Below are 20757 nucleotides of genomic sequence, written 5' to 3'. Positions count from 1 at the left end.
ATGGTAGGAAATCCAAAACTTAATGTCACTGTGAAGAATCCATCTGTGAAGGACATAAGCACATACAGAAGTGATTTAATTGAAAAATTATTTTACACACACAGGAAGGAAAATGACATTTTTTCATATTGCAGTCAGAGTAAGCAGTAACAGCAGAAGGTATGAAAACAATTTGTAAGCTAACCAGCCAAAGATCAGACCTCGTTAAAAATGTACAACTAACTTGTCCAGTATTTACAGAGGTTTTGATTATTCAAAGCAAATACAGCCTTCCATGAATTCTTTGATTTAGAGTATTTTCAATTAACCCTGCAAACTATAAAGTGATTTTGCACGCTCCCTCATTAGGCTATCATCTGCTGTGGATAACTTGGCTAAGAAGCTCAATGATATATATATGTTAATTTAACATAATTTTACAAAGACAGCAAACCAAAAAGTTGCCCTTGTAGCTGCAATTCTAAGCAGCAAAGTTTATTTGGAATATATTTCTAAAAACAACTTTCAACATCAAATAGTAAAGGTTCTGTTACAGATGTCATCTGAGCAAGCAGCAAGATGTAAATTTAAAACATACAGTATATTTTTCTTTTGCATTAAAGATACGAGATTATACAGTTAAGCATATGGAAGCCCATAAGACAAATCAGCTTACCACAAAAAGGAAAAAATAAACCAAAAACCAAAATGTTCCTGAGAATTTTAAGATTGCAGGGTTGCAGTAAGGACTCTCATTTTTCAAAAGGTCAAGAGATAAATACTTCAGACAGTGGCTTCAAACCTCTGAAGGACAGCCATGCTAGTGTGTGGCTCACTTCTGAAGTGTTCACAAGAGAAAACTACAAACAAGATCTTGTTGCAATAAGAATTAAGTTTACTAACCATAGTTGCTGTACCTATGCTGGAATTCCTGCCCTCACCCACTCCTGCTCCTGCCATCCCCCCAAAAGCTGTCAGAAAGACTTGCAGCCCACTGATTCACATTTACACATTCTGATGTAAGACAAAGGTAAAGCTGTGTAACTGAAGGATTTTGGAAAAAACGCTTCATCGTGTTAGTAAAAAAAAGCTCAGCACCTTGCAGATCAAAGAATATTTAACTATTTTGTTTGGCTATTAAACACAGAAACAAAAGTCTAAGGAGACAATGAAGCAGTAAAAAACTTGAACATAACATTGAAAAAATACTCAAATAACATAGCTGATGTTGTACTACAACATTTTACTTCATTAAAGTACAGAAAATGTCACCCATCCTATGATTTATAAAGTAGACAAAATATGTACATAGAAGAAACCAAACCCCATCAAAAGATGATCATATTTGTGCATACGTATGTAGAACATACACACTTAAAATGTGCAAATTTCTTTTAATACAAGTTAAACAAAACATTTGCAGGATAGATTGGGACAATGATAATGGAAGATAGAATATTCTAGATATTCTAATGATGTTTCATATCTACAGCCAGTGCAAACTTACAAGGCACAAACTCAATGCTGATGCTGTAGTGTTTTAAGTTACATTCAGGCACATCTCCATTTGCAGTTCTGCAGAAAAAGAGCAATGGAAGTGCTACTTCTGTACTAAACTGCCAGCCTTCTCTCCCAGTTTAAGCACGAAATTGATGTAACCTATATGCTACAGTTACCAGTGGGGTTCTGGGTTAATTTATCACTGGAAAGGCTGTGGCTAAAACATCTGTTCTAATCTCCTTGCATGTGAAGTATGCTATTTCCCAAATACCTCCCAGACATTCTCCAAAGACTACATATACCTTGCCAGCCTCAACATGTGGGATCTTAGAGGACATTTCTAAAGCTTTTTTCTAACTTCAGTCAAAACTTCACCAGGAAGAGAATCTAGATTTTAAAAACCAAAAGAACAAATAAAATAAATCCAAACAAACCCCCCAAGAAGAGCTAGCAAAACACCTTCTGAGTTACTTGCATTTAACAAACTTGTGTTAAATTGCATAGTGACAGTGTGTACCAGCTAGTAAAGAGTTAAAAACAAAAGCCTGCTGTTTAAGGCAAAATTTTAACACAGCATAGCAGAAAAAAAAGCCAAATAACAGGTCCACCAATATTTAATCAAAGTACTGGCCCATGTAGTCTTATCCTCACAGTGTTTTCTTTCTTACTTTAACAGCAAACCCACACCTGCAGTATGCTTGATTAGAAAATTTTGTTGCCATTTTCCTAAATGAAATGAGAGCAATTAATACATATGCTGATTGACTGATATTGAAAACACCTGACAAATATGTTCTCTCCCAACCCTTAAAAAGGTTTTTGACCTTACTGGGAGGTAAGGTCAAAACCTAAAACTCACTGGTGTCCAGGTCTAATATACTACCTAATATGGAACTAGTAATTTAAAGCTTTCTAGTATTTATTAGACATTACCACATCACTTTGCTGTCTCACCCTAAAATTGCATTTTTGTATTATTTTTCAATAGAAGACATTTAATAGACATCTGAGGAAAACAATACAATACAAAAGCTTAAGGGTCTTTGCAAAGGTATCTTCTATTCCTTCTGCAAAGTAAGAAAGGGGTGATTTTATTGGCATTTATTTGAAGTGCCATCAATAAAGACACGAGAATACTTTAAAAAGAAAAAAAAAGGTTCTAATGCTTCACACATATCTTTGGTTTAGCCTTCCTGACCAAAGTCTTCTGTAAACTTCTTTAACTTCTCCAAGTCCTGTTCATTAACTGTTGGTTTTGTGCTAGCAAGCGACCTGAGCATATCGGCCTGTCAGAAAAAAAACAAACGTTTTTAGAGACAAGTATAGTACCACTGCTAGCAATTTTGCTGCCAGGACAAATATGCATTTAAAAAAAACATTAAAAAGTTCCCATTAACACAAAACTTTAAGTAAACCTGAACACTTCTGCACAGAGGCAGCCTTTTAACCCTTTGAATACAGACAACAGTCAAGGAGTTTTCCAGTAACAAAATCACAACCTAAGGTTTAGGTTTAAGCCACTCATCCATTCAAGTTTTATTAATCTATTTTTTTAAAAGAGCTGATTTTTTTTTTTTTTGGTCAGTTACTATTTTCAAACCATGATTAACTACAGCAGCTTAAGTAGAAAATACTGAGATGTTCCCATGTACTCTTCACAGTCCAGCAATGTAGAACAGCAGTTTGTGATTCATCTCTAGCAAAGTTTTACTGCTCCTGACTGGTAATTTCTGACTCTTCAACTCAGTAAATTTCCTAGATAAGTATTTAGATGCTAGGAAATGGAGTTTAGAAAAAAAAATCATAGGTCTTTGAGCAGCAGTTAAAATACCCTATGAATAAAAAAGGGTAAAGAAAACGAATCAATTCCCAACCAAGGGCAACTGAAAAAAGTAGATGCCCAACACCTCATATTGCTATAAATGATGGGTAAAATAAAAAAATTAGTATAATGGCTTTCCACACATGATATTTGTCTCATCAGACCAGAGGCCCCCTGCTCAAAAAGAATTAAAGCCTTATATTTTAAGGACAAGAATGGGTTTTGGACACTGTAACATCTGCCTGTAGTGCATCAGAGCCCAGGTACCATTAGGAGCACACAAGGAACTGCTGTCTTTAATTCCAAGAAGGACTGATTAAAAATCCAATTAGATCATGCAGAGAGAAGTTTTAGGGCAGGCCTGCACCTGCAAAAATCCTCTTCTGCTTCCTTAGTATGCAAATTCACACAGGAAATTATTTTCTGAAATACAGTGATGGTTCTATTTTCAAAGCATTGCCTGTGATTCCCCATGAAATGCACTGATTTCTTCCACTCCTTACAAGACTGTTTGTACACAGGAAACTACAGCAACACAGTTTTGTTATTAAGTGCTTCCCAGAAACTTTGTACTTAAATACAAAATTTTCTTCTGCTGCTCTTGGGGGAAAATACAGAATGAGTGTCCAGCAATTATTTTTTTTAAGCAGTGATCTAAAACTGAAAACTGTCTTACATGTTTTATTTCCTAGGCCAAAGCAAGTATTTTCATATGCACAAAGAAAACAGCAGAAAAAGCTGCTTTATTACCTAAAAAAATTTAAACCTAAACTACCATTATATCCAAAATCTTCTTACATTTTGGTTTTATACTTGTATCTATTTCATGGGCAATATTTACCTATAGAACATCACTTCCTAATTTACAGTGAATGTCATTTTCCATTTCCCAGTATTAATGCCACAATGATGAGAAGAAAGTGTATCATGGTGCAGGAACCCTAAAGGTTTTGAATGAATAAAAGCCAAGTGAAAGAACAGTGCAAGAGGCAGATACTGTCTATGGATGAAAGGATGGCAGCTGCATGCCAGCAGACAAGAATAAGAAATGCTTATCAGGGATAGACAGCTGTCTTTTTTATAGCATGCCATACTGTAGTGATTTTTGTTGAGAATTCAAATGTTATCTGGTATGCCCAGCATTTCTGAAAACAAACATCTCATCCAATTGTCCTGAAAAAGACTCTTTATCTTAAAGTCTTCTCAGAGTTCTGCAAAATAAGAAAGAAATGCTACAAGCAATACCTACCATGGAAACTCTAGGCTCCAGTAATTTATCACCTGGGACCTCCATCCATGTCATTTCTGTGGCTTCAGGATCACCTGGAGAGCAAGGGGTGAATAAATCTACCATCGTATTTGGATTAGACACTGATGGTCCTTTTACCTAAAAATAAGAAAACACTCAGTTTATGGGAGTTACTATTTTGAAGACAGAAACCAGAAGCTGAACAGCACCCCAAGCAAAAACCATTCCTTGATTTTATGCAGATGCCCTACCCATTGGGAACACATGTCCTGTGGAAGAGAAATTGTACAAGTGTACTGGTATTATTCACCCTGAAAACATGCAGCTGTAGCCAGATACTTAAATTCACATCAGGTCAAATCCCAGAAGCCACATCCTCTTAAGTCTGAGGATTTCTGCGGAAAACTGACATGCCAGGAAATCTGCTTGGTGAAGACCACCCTTCCTGGTCCCTGGTCACTTGAGGAGTTCATTCATGGCTGGTTAACAGCTCTCTAAAAGCTTCCCAGTGCTTTTCCCTCTGACATCCTGCCTTCCCAAGCTCCCAGCACCTTTCCCGGCACCACCTGGGCAGCGCTCCGTAGGAAACAGCGCCACCTAGCGGGAGAACAAAACAGCTTCCCCAGACAGACAGACGGATAGAGCAAAAAAAAGCTGCCCCGTGCATCTGTTCCCTTTGCATCTGCAGTACACTGTCCGGGACCAAGGATTTTGCCTTCCCTGGCTGTTACCTGCAGCACCACACACCCACGGGAACTCGGAGCATACACAGAGGTTCAAGGACAACACGCTAACTGACTATGGACGGAACTGGATCTGCTGTTCCAAGCTGAATTTAGAGCAAGATGCTGGGCAGCAGATTGTAATATTCAAAATGCACTCTGGCAAACCTGCATTATCACACATGGCAAGGAAAGGTTTACAGTTAATTACTGACAACTGAGGAAAGCTCTGTCTGTTACAACACAAATAATAATGCTATGATTTTGCTCATAAAAACACAAAATCACATCCAATTAAAGCATTAACAATACAAATGGAATCAACTTGGCTCATGTCAGAGTGTTCGAAGTGTTGCAGTTGTGGGGTTTTTCCTTCCTTTTTTTTATTTTCTTAAGCAAAAATAGTTAAGATGCAAGAAGCGCTTTTGAAGTTGTTCCACAAACTGTGACAACTGAGGTTATTTCATTGCTCCATGGCAAGCTGAAACATGCCTCAGATTGTTCCAAATTTGAACTAAACACTAAAAGCTAACAGCCCTTTAGCCAGAAATGCCATTGTCATGTAAAGTTAACAACAGATAAATACTTCAGACATGACTGCTTAAGGGAAGGAAGCATCTAGAAAATCCTTGATATATCAAAGTCACTGTTTATTTATCAACAAATACCACTTACATCACATTGTTACTGTGAGTTGTCCTCAGCAGTCAAATTTCCTGCCCTCTCATATTCTGGACCATACTGGATTTAAGTGTGTCTTTCACTTTGAATCTTAAGCTGAATGAGTTCATTGGAAGAAACCACATGGAAAAAAAGGAGCCTATCTTCAAAATGAGTGTAGCTGTTAGGTTCAGGGGCCTTAACCCTTTTATGTCAGGTTGAGTTACTGGTAAAAAAACTGTAATTGTAACTGAGATGACAAAGAACTGCTGCCAACACAACATACATGGTACTCAACACCTTAGGATCTCAAGTTTTTCCTACCACACCTGCTCTTTGAAGAAGCAACAAATTAAACCTTCCTTTTACAGCAATTAGCACCTCTGCAGAATATCCTGACCCACCTTCACCCAAAAAACATGAATTTCTGTCAAAATCAAACTTTGCACTAAAAATATTAACCAAAAGTACCTTTAGTCTGGGTCTACTTCAAAATATGGTATACAGCAAAATAAAATTTTATTCAACTGATACACATTGTATATATTTTAACCTCTGTTTATAACCATTGATATCACTCCTTCTTTTCTATTTAAGATTTTAATAGTTTTCAGGGAACAATAAATTTGACTGAACAAGGCCCATTCTTCAGGGAAAAGACATTCCCAGATGTAATGGATTTAGACTGGTGGTAAAGAATGCCAATTGGTTCCTGTACAGATAAAGTTTCTGAGATTCAAATATTGTGAAGAAATGTTACTTAAGTCAATACATAGCATATAGAGGTAACTGGAAGATAAGCCAAAAAATATAGTTTGAATAGGCTCTTGGTGTGTACCTATGTAAAAGTAAACTGGTTTTTACATTACAGCAGTGTAAATGAAACACAGACCTTGCTCAGTAGCATCTTTACTACTGTAATTGATTCAATGTTTCTACCAGAACTCTACAAAAACCTTAATTTTTCAGTTTGAAAAATATGCCAAGTAAACAGAATGTGCTTAAGTACAATCCATCTGTTCTCAAGTGGATGAGGGATACTTTTTTTTTTCCAGCATGTTAAGAACCACTTAACTTGAAATAGAAAAAAAGCACTTCTGTAACATTGCCATTTAAATGGCAAACTGCATGCTTTTAACACTCTCTAGAGACATTAAGAGTCAGAGCATGAATATTCAGAAATGAGCTCCACCAGACTTATGGCAGGACTAGGGGGGTATATGGAAAGGAAGAACAGTTCTCGCCAGTCAATAAAAGGGACATTCATAACCATGCAGTATTACCTAAAACCAAATTCAGTTTATTTGTAAGGAATTTTCAAATTAAGACTGCTCTCACAGATGAAATAACTTGAAAAATTTTGATTCCTACTTACTTTTTTAAAGTGAGTCGCTGATTGCACTTTTCTAACAGGCTGCATCAGTGCATCACGGACAATGATGCTTATATCTGCACCAGAATAGCCATCAGTTCTCTTCCCAAGCTCTCGATAATCTGAGTCTTTTAGGTCATTTGGAGTTGACCCAAGGTGAAGTTTGAACATTGCAGCCCTGGCATGGTCTTCAGGTAAAGGAATATAAATACGCTTCTCAAACCTGGTGTAAAAAAGACAAAACCAAAGTGTTCCCAAGATGCCAACTCATGCAGGTGCACAATGGAAAGAGCTCATGCAAATGAGCTTGCTTCTAGCAATATTAAAAAGTAGTTTCAGTACAACAGACCTTTAAAAAAAAAATCTGATGCAAATATTCAGCCACCTGTTCTCATAAATAATACTTTAGTTAGCATAAGCTAATATCCAGGATATAAAAATTGCTTCCTTTCCATTACAAAATCCTTCTCTCCAGACTTACATTTTTCCAGCAGAGTTTGAGTCTTAAAAGAAAAAGACTTCTTCCTCTCAGTTTTAAGTGTTCAAGCGTATTTGAACAGATTTCACACTAAGAGAAAGAACTGCCTGATAACAAGTTTATGCAACAACTTTCTACAATCTCCAACTAAATTAAGAAAACACCAGAGATGGAAGTAAATTTGAAGTAATTCTCAAGAAAATATTGGTAACAGCAGTTCCTTCTTTGAAGCAGCATCTGTTCTCAGAGTGGAGATTACCTTACCAACAAAGAGCAACTCCAAATCCTGCTGAACACAATAACCTGATATACATGACAAAGTGGCTCAAATCCATGAAAAATTAATTTTATTACAGCCATTGTTGTACAAGTTCTTTTAAGTCTTGTGGGCAAGAGCTAGGGAATTTCTCTTTCATGTTGCTGAGAATGAGAAAATGGTTTGGGTTGAGAAAGACCTTGAAGATTGTCTAGTTCCAACCCCCCTGCCACAGGCAGGGAGACCTTCCCTTAAACCAGCTTACTCAAAACCCCATCCCACCTGGCCTTGAACACTTCCCATGATCCACAGCTTTTCTTGGGCAACCCATGCCAGTGTTTCACCACCCTCATCATAAAAAACTTCCTTCTTATGCCCAATCTAAGCCCATCCTCTTTCAGTTTGAACAACTGCCCCTTGTCCTGGCATTACAAGCCTGGGAAAAAAACCAAGGAACATCTCTCCACCCTTCTAGTAAGTTCCCTTTATATACTGAAAGGCCACAATAATCCTTCTCTTCTCCAGGCTGAAAAGCCCCACTCTTGTAACCTGCCTTCAGAAGAAAGGTGTCCAGATCATTTTCATGGCCCCTTCTGAACACACTCTATCAGGTCCATGTGTGTCTTTTACTGTGGATCCCAACCAAAGCTGGAATCTCAAGAATGACTTGAAATTCTCAACAATACCTTCATTTCTAAATCTGACTCATACAACTCTAGAGTCATGCAGATGAGAAGTAACATCTGGAGGTGACCTGGTCCAACCCCAAATCAAACTGAAGTATAGCCAGCTTGAATTCGGTATATAAATAAAAGTCAGTGTCAGTCACCAAAAAAAAATACCAGTGATTCTTTAGTCAAGAAAAATGGCCATTATCCAAGCTGTGTCCTCATCAACATAATCCTATTTGTCACATAACTGTATCTGTCTTCTGCTTGCTCTGCAGCTCAGAGAAAGATCCAAATAATCAGGTACAGGCAGTCCTGTGTCTGCAAAAGTCCTTTATCTGCGAAACAGCAGTTAAAAATCACAAGTTATGCCTGACTAGTAGAAAAATATGGTATTTCTCCATAAGGTTACACTTCCATGAAAAAACGCAAGCTACTCACCAGTTTGTTAACAGCTGAAAAGGAAAGTTCCACCCTCTCTTGCTCTTCTGAGGTGTGTACTTTCTAACTTGTCCCCTAAGCCCCCCAGAAAACCAAAAAGCAAGCAGGAAACTCCTGTTTATTCAAGCATAATCATCTAACCAAGAAATGAGATAAACTACAGGACTGAACAACCTACCTTTCTCTAAAGGGGCAAGTGACTATCAATTTAGCTAAGTCTACCTCATAGAATTGAGTTGCAGAACATTAAGCATGTCTGCAAACATAAGATGAACACCTTAAGCACTCTCTGGCTGAAAGCTCACACCAGTTGTGAATTGCACACCATGAAAAAAAGTGCCATCATACCTTCTCCTGATAGCAGAATCCAAAACCCAGGGTATGTTTGTTGCTCCTAACACCAAGATTCCTTCATTGTCAACACCAACCCCTGTATCAAGGCAGAAATAATTTCACAGTTTAGATGATAAACAGAGATTGCTTTAAAAAGCCATCAAAATTTAATGGGGTGGAACTGCAGACATTTTTAATATTCTAATGAAAGTTACACTTAAAAATACATGTCTTCATTTCTCTGTCTGATTTTGAAGACCAAATAAACCTACCTTGCATCTGGACTAGAAATTCCGTTTTTATCCGTCTGGCAGCCTCGCTTTCATTTTCACTTCTTGACCCACAGAGGGAATCTATCTCATCAATGAAGATGATAGAAGGTTTGTTTTCTCTGGCAAGCTGGAACAAGTTTTTCACTAATCTTAAAGAAGGAAACAGCTTCAGCTATATTAATAATTACAACAGCAGAAACATAACATAACTTCAGAACATGATATAGTCATTTCCTTTAGAGAAAGCAAGGGGAAAAAAGCATTAACATAAAGCTACTCAAAGAAACAACATTCTTCCAGCTCCATGACTCAGAATTACACTAAATGAGAGAGTCCAGCATAATGAAAAAAAAAAAAAAAATTAGAGTGCTCCAGGCATGATTTTGCAAAATAAAGCCCTTTTCAGTTTACACTTCTACATGACAGCCTGGACTATAAAAAACCACCAATTTAGAAAGATTCAAAAGAAAAAAGCTTTCTCTAAACATTTCTAACTGAAAATAACTCTAGAGATTTTGTAAGAAATAGCATGTATCTTTACTTTCTACAACTTTACTTACTAAATCATTTTTGTATGACATGCAATATTGGTTTCAAATCAAATAAACAAAACAACCTAAAACAAACCCCATATACTCCTAGCCATCTCTCATGAACACACTTTACTAGTTTAAAAAAGAAAAATAAATAGGAACATGCTGGGAAATTCTTCATAATACAGCACTAAATCTCAGGCAATAGTCTCAAATGAAGTCAAGCATAAAATCTAATGCCAAGCTAGTCTCCAGTTCTGTATTCCTTCTGCAACAGAAGAAAAGCAGGAGAAAAGTTTCCAGCTTTCTGGGGAAAAAAATAACTCACTTCAAACACTTTATCTAATAGCCTTTCTTTCTCATTCTATCAACTTTAAACAGTGTTGCTCAGTTGCCCCACAATTCAAACCTTTAAATCATGGTTATGACAAGTATGCTTATCATTATATGAAAATCCTTTCCCTGTAAACCCAGAGCTTTTTATTAATTCAAGAAATCTCTTTTGGAAGACTAGATGGACAAATTCCTGGACTTCTAGACTGCAGCCATGTTACTCATGGTCCTTTGCCTTCCTGGTCTTCTTCATACATCACACAGTAACAAATGAAGAGTTAGCATAAGCTCTGTGGTGCTCCCAAAATCTTTCTGAGCACTGAAAAGAGTTTCTCAAAATGCAGCATATAATGGTATCTTTACATGACACTGCAGCATGAAGCATAGAAACACCTATAGATGGTTTTTAAAAAGACAAGACCATTCTCTTAAATTCTCTACGGCACCTTATCTCTATAATAATTTCCTCTCGATAATGTTTTCCTGGACCTCTGGCAACTCCAACTTACTTTTCACTTTCACCTAACCATTTTGAGACAAGGTCAGATGAAGATACTGAGAAGAAGGTAGAGTTGTTTGCTTCTGTTGCTACAGCTTTTGCTAAATAAGACTTTCCTGTTCCTGGTGGTCCAAACAGAAGAATCCCTCTCCAGGGCGTTCTCTTGCCTGCAAGAAAGAAAACAGCAGTTTTCAAAATGCTATTTTCTGATTATCCTCCTCTAGGCTGCTCTGAGGTTTTCTGCATCTACCCATGAAACTTCTGTCAGATGGATCAAAACCTCTTTGTTAAGAGATCCGCTTGAGTCTACGATACATTGGCACAACACACTTCACAGGCCCCAGCGCCAGTCCTGACTGGCCAATAGTAAATAAATGCTGGAATCCTGACCTGTAAACAGGTGTGGAAATTTAATGGGAAGGATGACTGCTTCTTTAAGTGCCTCTTTGGCACCTTCAAGGCCAGCAACATCACTCCATTTGACATTTGGTCGCTCCATAACAATTGCTCCTGTAAGAAAAGATGGTCTAAGTTAGAGACATATATATCTTTTCACAATTACAATAAATTCCAATTGGTGAAAAAAGAAATCTATGCCCATGTCTATACTGAATAAAAACAAGGCATTTCTAATATGATAGGAACACTGAATTCCATTACTCAAATGGATGTTATTTTTACAGAAATCTGTCACATTTTTTTATCAAAATAAACCATGGATAACCAGAACATTTGTGAGTTAGTAGAAGTCCTGGCACCAACTCATAACTAAACCACCACTGCACTTCCTAAAAAATTTGAAAATTCATTTTAAACAATGTGGCTGCACTAGTTCAAGATTTTTTAAGATTCTCCAGCAGATGAAGTAACTTGCTGGTATCTCCAGACATGCAGCAAACAGATGGATCATCTAATGGAAAAGAGGTTTGAGAGCTAGGGCTAAAAGCATCAGAAAGGTTATATGGATCCTGCTTAGCTGTAGAAGTATTTTCTTAGTCAAGGCACATTTAAAGTTTTGCACTAAGTCTCATCTTCCTCAGTCAATGAATTCAGCCAACTGAGCTGTAATTCAGCTTTCTCTTCAGATTGGTTAGTCTGGCATGCTAAAAATTTTGTCTCAAATACTTCTAGACGGGCAAACTTGGAACTCAGGTAGTAATAGGTTATTAGACCTATAATATTAGATCTTGTAATCCTAGCCACTACTTCTACTATCTGAGGTCAAACTCATGTGGGAAGAAACGAAGTCTGTATAGTGAGAGACAGGATAGGAGTTCAATGCTCATCAATTTTCTGTCACTTTTAAAAAAACAAGAAACTGTCTCTTATAACTGTGCATAGGATTAAATAATGTGCAGAGAAGTAGAAAAAGCACAGCACAGTTTCCAGTGGTGATACAACAGCTCCTGAAATTACACAGGCACAAGATCTGGTAAATGCATTTGATCTTTGTTACAGTCAAAAACAGGAGAACAATGAGGTTTCTTCAGATCCATAAGCACCTTCTGGTAGGAAAGTTCTGAACAGTTCTTCATTATTAAAGGGAAATAAATATCAAAAAGCCTCTTTTTTACTGCACACCAAACTGCTGGTAGCTGCTATACATTGCTTCACTGACTGTGTTCTGTATTTGAGTTCAAAAACCCAAACTATGCTACTGAACTGGGACAGCACCATCACTGCATATTATTATAAATGGGCAAGAATCCATGTTTCTTACTCCTAAACATGAATTCCGGTCTTTTTGTGAAAAAAGTTCTGCTTACACTATGTATTTGTATCATCATTTCCTTAGCCTCTAGGCAACATGCTAGTGCACTTCAGAGTAAAAAACCACTAAATCAGTTTAGCCACCAGCTAGCTGGGATTTTGCAACTTCTGTTGGAAAATGCTAGCTTGATAGGTGATACAATTTTAACATGAAGTACAGGGTGCAGGAGATACATTTCAATGTAGTCACTGTATAAATTCATGGCACACAAGTCCTTTTACTTCCATAAAGACTGTGCTTTTGCACGTGAAGATTATATACTAGCTGAGCTACTAACAGACATTAAGTTAATCCATAAAATTTAGATGGCAAAATACAGGAACTTGCTTAACTGAAGTAATCCCTATTTAAAGAAAAGGATGCTTCAAATTACCTTGAAGTTGATTCTGTAGCTTCTTTTTTTCAGGGTCCTCTGATTCCCCTTCCCCATCACTGTCATTCCTGATTTGGAAACAAAATGTTGAAATACAGTAAGAGAGACTTCTGTCTTAGGATAAAAATCAGAATGCAAAAACCAGAAAACCCATCAGGCTGAGGAATTAAAGAAACATGGAGATGCTTTCAGACCTCTAGAGGTTTACATGACTGCAGAAAAGCAGAAGTACACTTTTCTCTGATTTCTTTTCAATTCACCCTCCTTTGCCATTTCGACTTCCTCTTATGGGTCTGAGCCCTCTTAAGACACTTCTGTGTGTTTTGAGTCAGCTTTTAGGAACACACAGCCCTTATATCCAGCAACACAGAGGTGCTGGAATGGTTTGTTTGTAGACATTGGCACTTCTCCTCTATCTGGACATGCAACAGGACTTGGCCAATTCCATCTAGTACTATGAAACTCTCATCAGAGCAAAGGAGACTGGAAATTAAAGGAAAAGAGACCAGAGAGGGAACAATTGGAGTGGAAGTAATGAAAAAACACGTAGCCTTTGTGGTATTACCATTTCCTTCTATTATAAATTAAGCTAAAGATGATAGAGCTCAAAAAATAAGGCTGATGAAAAGAGCAGACATTTAAAAAGACTGAAAATCAGGTGAAGTTTTAAGAGACAACTGAGCAACTTCAGCTGTTCAGGACTCCTAGAAAGGGCAGTCCCACCAGAAGGTATAATCCTGAATCCTTCCTCTCTCCTACAAAGGGAGTAGCAAAGGCAAAAGAGGCTGGGCTTGTTTGGGAGGCTCTGCTTGTTCAACTCTCTGATATGCAAAGTGAGAAACAAATCTAAGAGAAGGGAAGCAGTGGAGAGAGCAGGCAGCAGCAACACATTGGAAGGATTCAGTCCACCTTACAGAACTTTACCCTACACAGGGCTTTTCATCTCAAGTAGGAGACAGATCCAACTCAGTAACTCCAGTAATCACCAGTCTGAAATTATTTTCTAGTTACTAAGTATTTAAATGCAGAAAGCCTTGAAAGGTCATCAAGCTTCTTGCCATTAAATCCAATAATTACTGGATTCAGCTGTTAGTCTGAAGCAGCTTTCATTCTTCAGTGAATTTCCGATGCAAATGTTCACATTTTAGTAAACAAGCACAGAAATGCTTGTGATTGTAATTCATTTTTATTAGCCCACTGTACTTCAGCATTAGTAGTCATCTGAAGCATTTCAGAAACACAAGTTAAAATGATCTTTGAATAGTTGAAGTTTAGAATAAGTTGAGTTCAGGAAGTATTTTGCTTTACCTTCTCCAAAAACATACCCTTTTCCTTCAGCAGGACCAGACTCTTTAACTGGTTTTGGTGCAGTTTTTCCTCTCTTTTTCAGATATTCTTTCAGCTTTTCTGCTCGATCCAAGTATTCTGTACATTTTGCTCTAATGCTTTGTTTTGCTTTATCACCCTGTGCTTCATCTGAGAGTTTGAAGATAAACAATTCTTTGTTAACAGCAAAACACATGTGCATCAATCAAAAAACAAGACTAAAGATCTGTCTTCTTTATCTCTTATCAATGTACCTCTCTGAGGGCTCATGACATAACCAAACATCTCAACTACTTATTTTTCCACTATACCTTGGAAAGAACTGACCAGAAGGATGTCATATCAAATATTCACCTCAACATTGCCTTGGCTTAAAATTTGACTCTAAAGGATTAAGGACATTAGCACTGGAAGCTTTTCTGTCAGCCTTTCAAGCTGCTAGACATTGCCTTAATAACTGCTTTTCTAAAATAGCTAATCAAGAACCTGCTTGTGCTAGGCAATTTTTATTTAGAACCATACTTGATTCTTCCATAGCCTGCTAATTTTAAAAGATAAAGAAACATTACATAAAGCATCTGAAAGAACTAAGTGCGTTTCAACAGCCACACTGTTCTCATAATCACTCTTACAGTATTTCAAACCAACGATCAAAATTTAACATGTCAGGTTTTTGAGCTAAGTTTCCAAAAGTACATCAATATTGTTAAAAGCACAGAAAGTGATATTTTGAGAAAGTCTGTAATATTTAAATGGACAGGACATGATAAACACAGATTATCCTAATAATAAAGGACTATAAAGAAAACTAATTTTTTCAAATCATGAAGATTTGTAAGTGTACTTTTGTCAGGCAAGCAACCCTAGCCCACTTAGATTAGGGCTGTACCCACATTAAGAAAGCCCATTTCTTGCATACAAACACTGAATGTGGCACAAAAGGTACACAGAAGTGTGAAAAGGTGTAAAGTAATGAGAACATGGAAACTAAAGAAAAATTGTTACATACAAGTCCATCTCATACATTTTCTCGGCCAAGATAAACAGCAAGACTATGACATTAAGGAGCAAAAAATGTCAGCAGAGAGGCTTTAGAAGGGCAAGCAGCATGAATTAAAGGTGCAAAAAGCACTCTGCAGATACAGCAGACTTCATGTGTAACATGGTTTTCAGCACAACAGAAATACAGGGATCCCTGTACTTATTGTCATATTTCCTCGTGCTGTGGCCAGCTTGAAACACTGCTACAAAAGTCCAGAGGAGAGACAGCAAACACCTGCCTCCTGTCTTAAAAAAACCTAAAATAAAACACAAGTAAAAAATAATCTAATTTCTTACAAGAATGGAGCAAGCACACAACACAGTAAAGGTAAAAGCTGCAAAATATATGACTTCAGTCAAACTACAACTAGCAAGTATCAACTGTTGATGAGAGCAAAAATTTAAATACTGATGTCAACATAAGAGATTACTCTTGTGCAATCTGATGACTAAACTCTACTGCATCATCCAACACATCACACTTACATTTAACAACATGGAGAAGATACTGCACGGCGTGTTGGTACAAGCGGAAGGCTTCCTCATAGTTTCCTGCTTTATCTTCTTGTGCTGCCTTGTTAGCAAGGTCTATTGCTTTCTGTAACACAAACAAATAATTAACTGCTGTACAAGAGCATTTTCCGTGATCAGAGACCATTTAAGCTGTTACTGTTCTTTGATGGACAGTTTTTCTGCTCCTTCACATTTACCCCCTCAAAGTTGTATTTCCATCCTTTCATGAACAGCAGGATTTACAAACTGCTGAAATTTGCTAGCACACAGAAAAGTGCAAGTGAGAAGGACAAGTTTCCCTGTACTAAGCTGGGACTACTATTTTGTCTATGTAGTCTGTCTTACCAATCTCTTACATTTCTTATGGAAAGATTTGGAAATCCATTATAAGGCTTGGGGTTTTTTTTATCACAGACATCTAAACTTTGAACTATGATATAGTTATGCTGTTTAAGGCATGGTTTAGGGGTGCACTTGACAGTGCTGGGTTAATGGTTGGACTCAATGTTTTCCAGCCTAAACAACTCTATGATTCTATGACTAATGACATCAGTAAACCCTGTAAACAGCAGAGTCAATATAGGAAGTACTTGATTACAATCACTGAAACTAGCACTATCACTCTTCAAACATTATGCTTGGAGACATCTTCAAAGACCAGTTGCTTAGTTTCTCTAGGAGGATTTAGATTCTTGATATCCTAGTGAGAAATTCCAATTATCACTCCAGTGGGAGAGGAGAAAAAAAAACAAACCCAAACAGACAGAAAACATACCCAAATCTTAAGCACCAAAGAGTTCTATGAGAAGTTAAGAATGGATTTTTACTTTATTTGTTCAGCTAGTTTCAAATAAATCTGACTGAGATCTAAGCCACTGTATTGCACACACTGCCCTGTGGATTTATTGTATCACCACTATTCCGTTGTTGCTTGTTAGTGCTTATTACTTTTTATTACACTTTCCTTCTTGGAGTGCCCATACCACTTCCAGACAATTAAAACTGTCATTTTAACCACTGGTAAGTTGAAAGTTGAAAATAAGCAGTCAGCCAGAATAGCCAGAATGAACCAACACCAACTAAATATTCTATAGTCTCTCATCTATTTTTTCCCATGTGGTTCCCTTTCCGAAGCATTGCTCAGGATGATTATGTAATGTCAGGGAGCAAGGTTGAGAGTTTGAACTGCAGCAAGGAGTTTCCATTAGACACTCCAGTACAGATACTCTTGCCACTACCTACACTCTGATGTGTTTCAGGCAGAAAAAAGCTAGTAAACAACAGCCATGAAAGAAACTGCAAAATATCGCATTCTATTGCTTTGTGTTGCTGTCTTGGAAGCAAAGATTATCTCAACAGATCTATTTGAAATCAAAGGTATTTAAAAACAATGAACCAATCAAACAGATCACGGCTCTGTTGTGGCAAGTGCTGGAGCAATGTAAACATCTGTTTCTTCGGAACAGAACCAAAGTCATTCCTTTTTGGAGAGGCTGGGAGCTCAGGAGCAGTTTCCCAGGTATAAATGGACAGCTGCCTCCTTGCTGCCCATTTTATGTTGACTCCCTTATGCACCTCTGTGCACCATTCAAATCTAGCAACAGAGCAAAAATTACCCCCCAAACAGTTATTTTCATATTAAAGTTCTTAAGTCCCGTCAGTGACTTTAATTACCCCACGACAGCCCAGTAATTGTATTATTGCCCAATATCCAGGGCAACCCCCTGCATCCAGTACAACAAAGACAGTGATACACGTGACATTAATTCCAAAGAATAAATGGCAAAGATCACCTGCTAAAACAGAACTGTGAGAAAACAGGGCATGTCGCAGACCTGCTCCTCTGAAATGGGCAAAAGTCTGCATCACGTATTGCCTGGTTGTGCTATACTCTCTTTTTGTAAACAGCAAAGACTATTACCTGGCTATTAGATTCTCAGCTCTAACACTTCATTACATCAGCTGCATCTTAGCCTGTTACTGTGAAGAACACCACTGCTATCAAACAGAAAACATTATTAGAAACTTGTATGAACTAGGGCATAGATGGCCAGTTCTGAGGCACAAACTATGTTTTATCAAGCCATGGGTTTATAGTTTGATGAACATCACCCAAGGAAAGAATGTCATCTTAAAGAGGTGTCATTCTTCTCCTGGTTATGATAAACCCTATAACATCTCCTCTAGCTTTGTCAATGCAAACATCACACTGCAGGTGTAAACACTGCATACAAAAATGATCCCGGTTCAAACAGCCGAAGAGAAAGAAGGGCTGTTGGACCGCACTTATTTCACTTCGGGGTCTGTTTTGGCGACCAGCCGCAGCACCGATTACACCGCCGGAGCCGAGGGTTAACACAAGCGGAACAGCAGAGCAGGCAAGGGCTCCCCACAGCCAGCAGGAGCCTTGCGGCAACACAACCCAAACCACGCGTCCGGAGCAGAAGCGGCAGCAGCGCTTCCCGGCCGGGCGCTAGGCCCCGCTGCCCGCGCCCCGCAGGGCTGGTGCCCCCGGGCCCGCCTTCCAGGGCCCCCTCCGCAGGGTCTCAGGCCCGGGGCGATGAGGGCTGACCCGTGGGCTCTGCCACCCCGGGCCCAAGCCGAGTCCCCCTCGGCTGCGGTGCCCCCGGCCCGCTGAGCAGGGGGCCTCCGCGCTCGCTGTGCCCCCGCTCCGCCCGCAGCCCCGGCCCCGGCCCGGGACGCTGCCGGCCCCGCTTCTTCCTGGCGCCGCCCCCCGCCCGCCGCCGCTTGCCGGGTCCGCCCCGCGCCGGGCAGGGCCGGCGTAGCTGTACCTGCAGGTTGCCGGTGTTGGCCGCCATGGCGGAGCGGCGAGGGGAGGGGAGGGAACGGGAGGAGAGTGGCGCGGGGAGCGGGCCCGGCCGCCGGTGGCGCAGCGCCCCTGCCCCGCCGCCCGCGGAACCCGAACCGCGGCCTCCGCCGCCGCTTCCGCACCGAGCGCCGAGCGCCGCTTCCGCACCGAGCGCCGAGAGCCGCTTCCGCCTCCGCTTCCGGGCACGCCCCGAGCGCCCGGCCCGCCCCGGCCCGGCCGCGGGTGCGCTCCGGGCCGCGCTCGCCCGCTGGGTGTTGGGGCTCGGGGGGGGACTCTGGGGAGTCCGACTCTCCAGACCGATTCCTCTGGCAAGGCAGAGCCACATGGAGCAGGTGACACAGGATCGCACCTAGGTGGGGTTTGGAATCTCTCCACAGGAGAGTCCACGGCCTCCCTGGGCAGCCGGTCCCAGTGCTCTGCCCTCCACGTAAAGAAGTTCTTCCTCATGTTGAGGTGGGAGTGCTTGTGCTTTAGTTTATGGCCGCTGCTCCCCGTCCTGTGGCTGGGCACCACCAAAAACTGTCTGGCACCGTCCTCTTGGCACCTGCCTTGGGGATATTGATATGCATTAAATAAGACCCCCTCTCAGTCCTCTTTTCTCCGGATTAAACAGGTCCAGTCCTGTTTAATCAATCATGACAGTCATGGGCAAATGTCACACACCCGTGGGTTAGTGACGAAGATCAGGTGACGGTGATGCTTACGGAGTGGGGAGGAGGAAGTGACTCAACGCACCAGCAATAACAAACCAGTTCTGGGAAGCCAACTTGCTGTATGGATATATGGACATCTGCTAAATAAGTATCTAAATATATGCTAAATATCTTCCCTTCGGGTTCATTAATTCCTTTAGGGCAAAAAATGTATCTTGTAAACTTGACTGTAATAAACCCCATTCTTCCAAGTACCGCCAAGTTACCACAGTGCAGCTTTGACTTAATAATTCCAGTGTAACTGTTTTGATTTTATTTTGTAATAAAAGTCCTCTGAACCTTTTTGAATCTGCGTACTCTGTGCACAAGGGAAAAAGGCACATCCACAGTTCTCCCTGTACCAGGGAAGGTCGTGGTGAATCTCTTAATTAAGTCATCTGGTTGGCAGTTTATTTTGGTAAGTGTCCTCATGAGTTGGGGATGCTTTGTTTGATTTTTAGACATGATCAATAACAGGTGTTCTCCTTGGATCAACTACAAATGTGTAAAGACATGATGTAGGAAAGACTAAGTTATGCAATCAGGCTTTGAGAAATGAGAGGGTAAAGAGAATCTGCCCCTAAAGACAACTGAAATTGGCCAAAGTGAAAGGAGAGATGATGATTTCTAAAGGAACCTTAAAGCAGTGTGGTCATCAGGATTCAAGCATAGCATCAGTGGTGGGAGGGGCTCAAGAAAATTGGGTTAAATATTGTATTTCCATTTCTTTCTTATTCCATCTTCAAAGGATGAGGCAAAACCATCCCTTTCACTCTTTCATGGTTGATTATGCCATCATAAAGCCTTTGGGCTACTTTTAACCTCCTTTTTATTTAAAACAGGCTACTTCCTTGGGGTATAATTTCCTTTTTGGCTTTACCTTTTCATTCTGGTTAGTGCAACAGAATGATCTCAGATTCATTCCTGTTGCTAGTAATTCTGTGTCATCTGTACCTATGATTTTTAATTCTTTAATGTTATATTTAGGTTTTAGACCGAGGTCTAAAACAATACATACCTCACAAGAGTGTAAGTATGCCTCTCCAGTCACACTGAACTGGCTTCCAGAAGAAACTCCAGAAAAAATGACTGGT

General features: G+C 39.5%; 1 protein-coding gene and 1 long non-coding RNA gene across 2 annotated transcripts; one reads left to right on the top strand and one right to left on the bottom strand.

Moving 5' to 3' along the window:
* Nucleotides 1-440: 440 nt before the first annotated feature.
* Nucleotides 441-19296, bottom strand: VPS4B (vacuolar protein sorting 4 homolog B). Its single transcript, XM_054629455.2, has 11 exons — nucleotides 18934-19296; nucleotides 16115-16226; nucleotides 14587-14737; nucleotides 13262-13329; nucleotides 11508-11627; nucleotides 11128-11284; nucleotides 9753-9901; nucleotides 9496-9577; nucleotides 7308-7527; nucleotides 4551-4688; nucleotides 441-2765 (listed from the first exon to the last, which is right to left on the bottom strand). Exons 1-11 carry the CDS (start codon nucleotides 19294-19296, stop codon nucleotides 2664-2666), a joined length of 1662 nt encoding a protein of 553 aa, XP_054485430.2. The 3' UTR covers nucleotides 441-2663.
* LOC129126535 (uncharacterized) lies at nucleotides 19288-19966 on the top strand. Its single transcript, XR_008535090.2, has 2 exons — nucleotides 19288-19424; nucleotides 19585-19966. It is a non-coding gene; the product is annotated as an uncharacterized LOC129126535 (long non-coding RNA).
* Nucleotides 19967-20757: the final 791 nt, after the last annotated feature.

The sequence above is a fragment of the Agelaius phoeniceus genome, chromosome 1, assembly GCF_051311805.1.
Source record: "Agelaius phoeniceus isolate bAgePho1 chromosome 1, bAgePho1.hap1, whole genome shotgun sequence".
In the NCBI taxonomy this organism is placed as follows: Eukaryota; Metazoa; Chordata; class Aves; order Passeriformes; family Icteridae; genus Agelaius; species Agelaius phoeniceus.
Note: the sequence above shows the minus strand (reverse complement) of the source record. Positions and strands in the feature narration are given on the sequence as shown.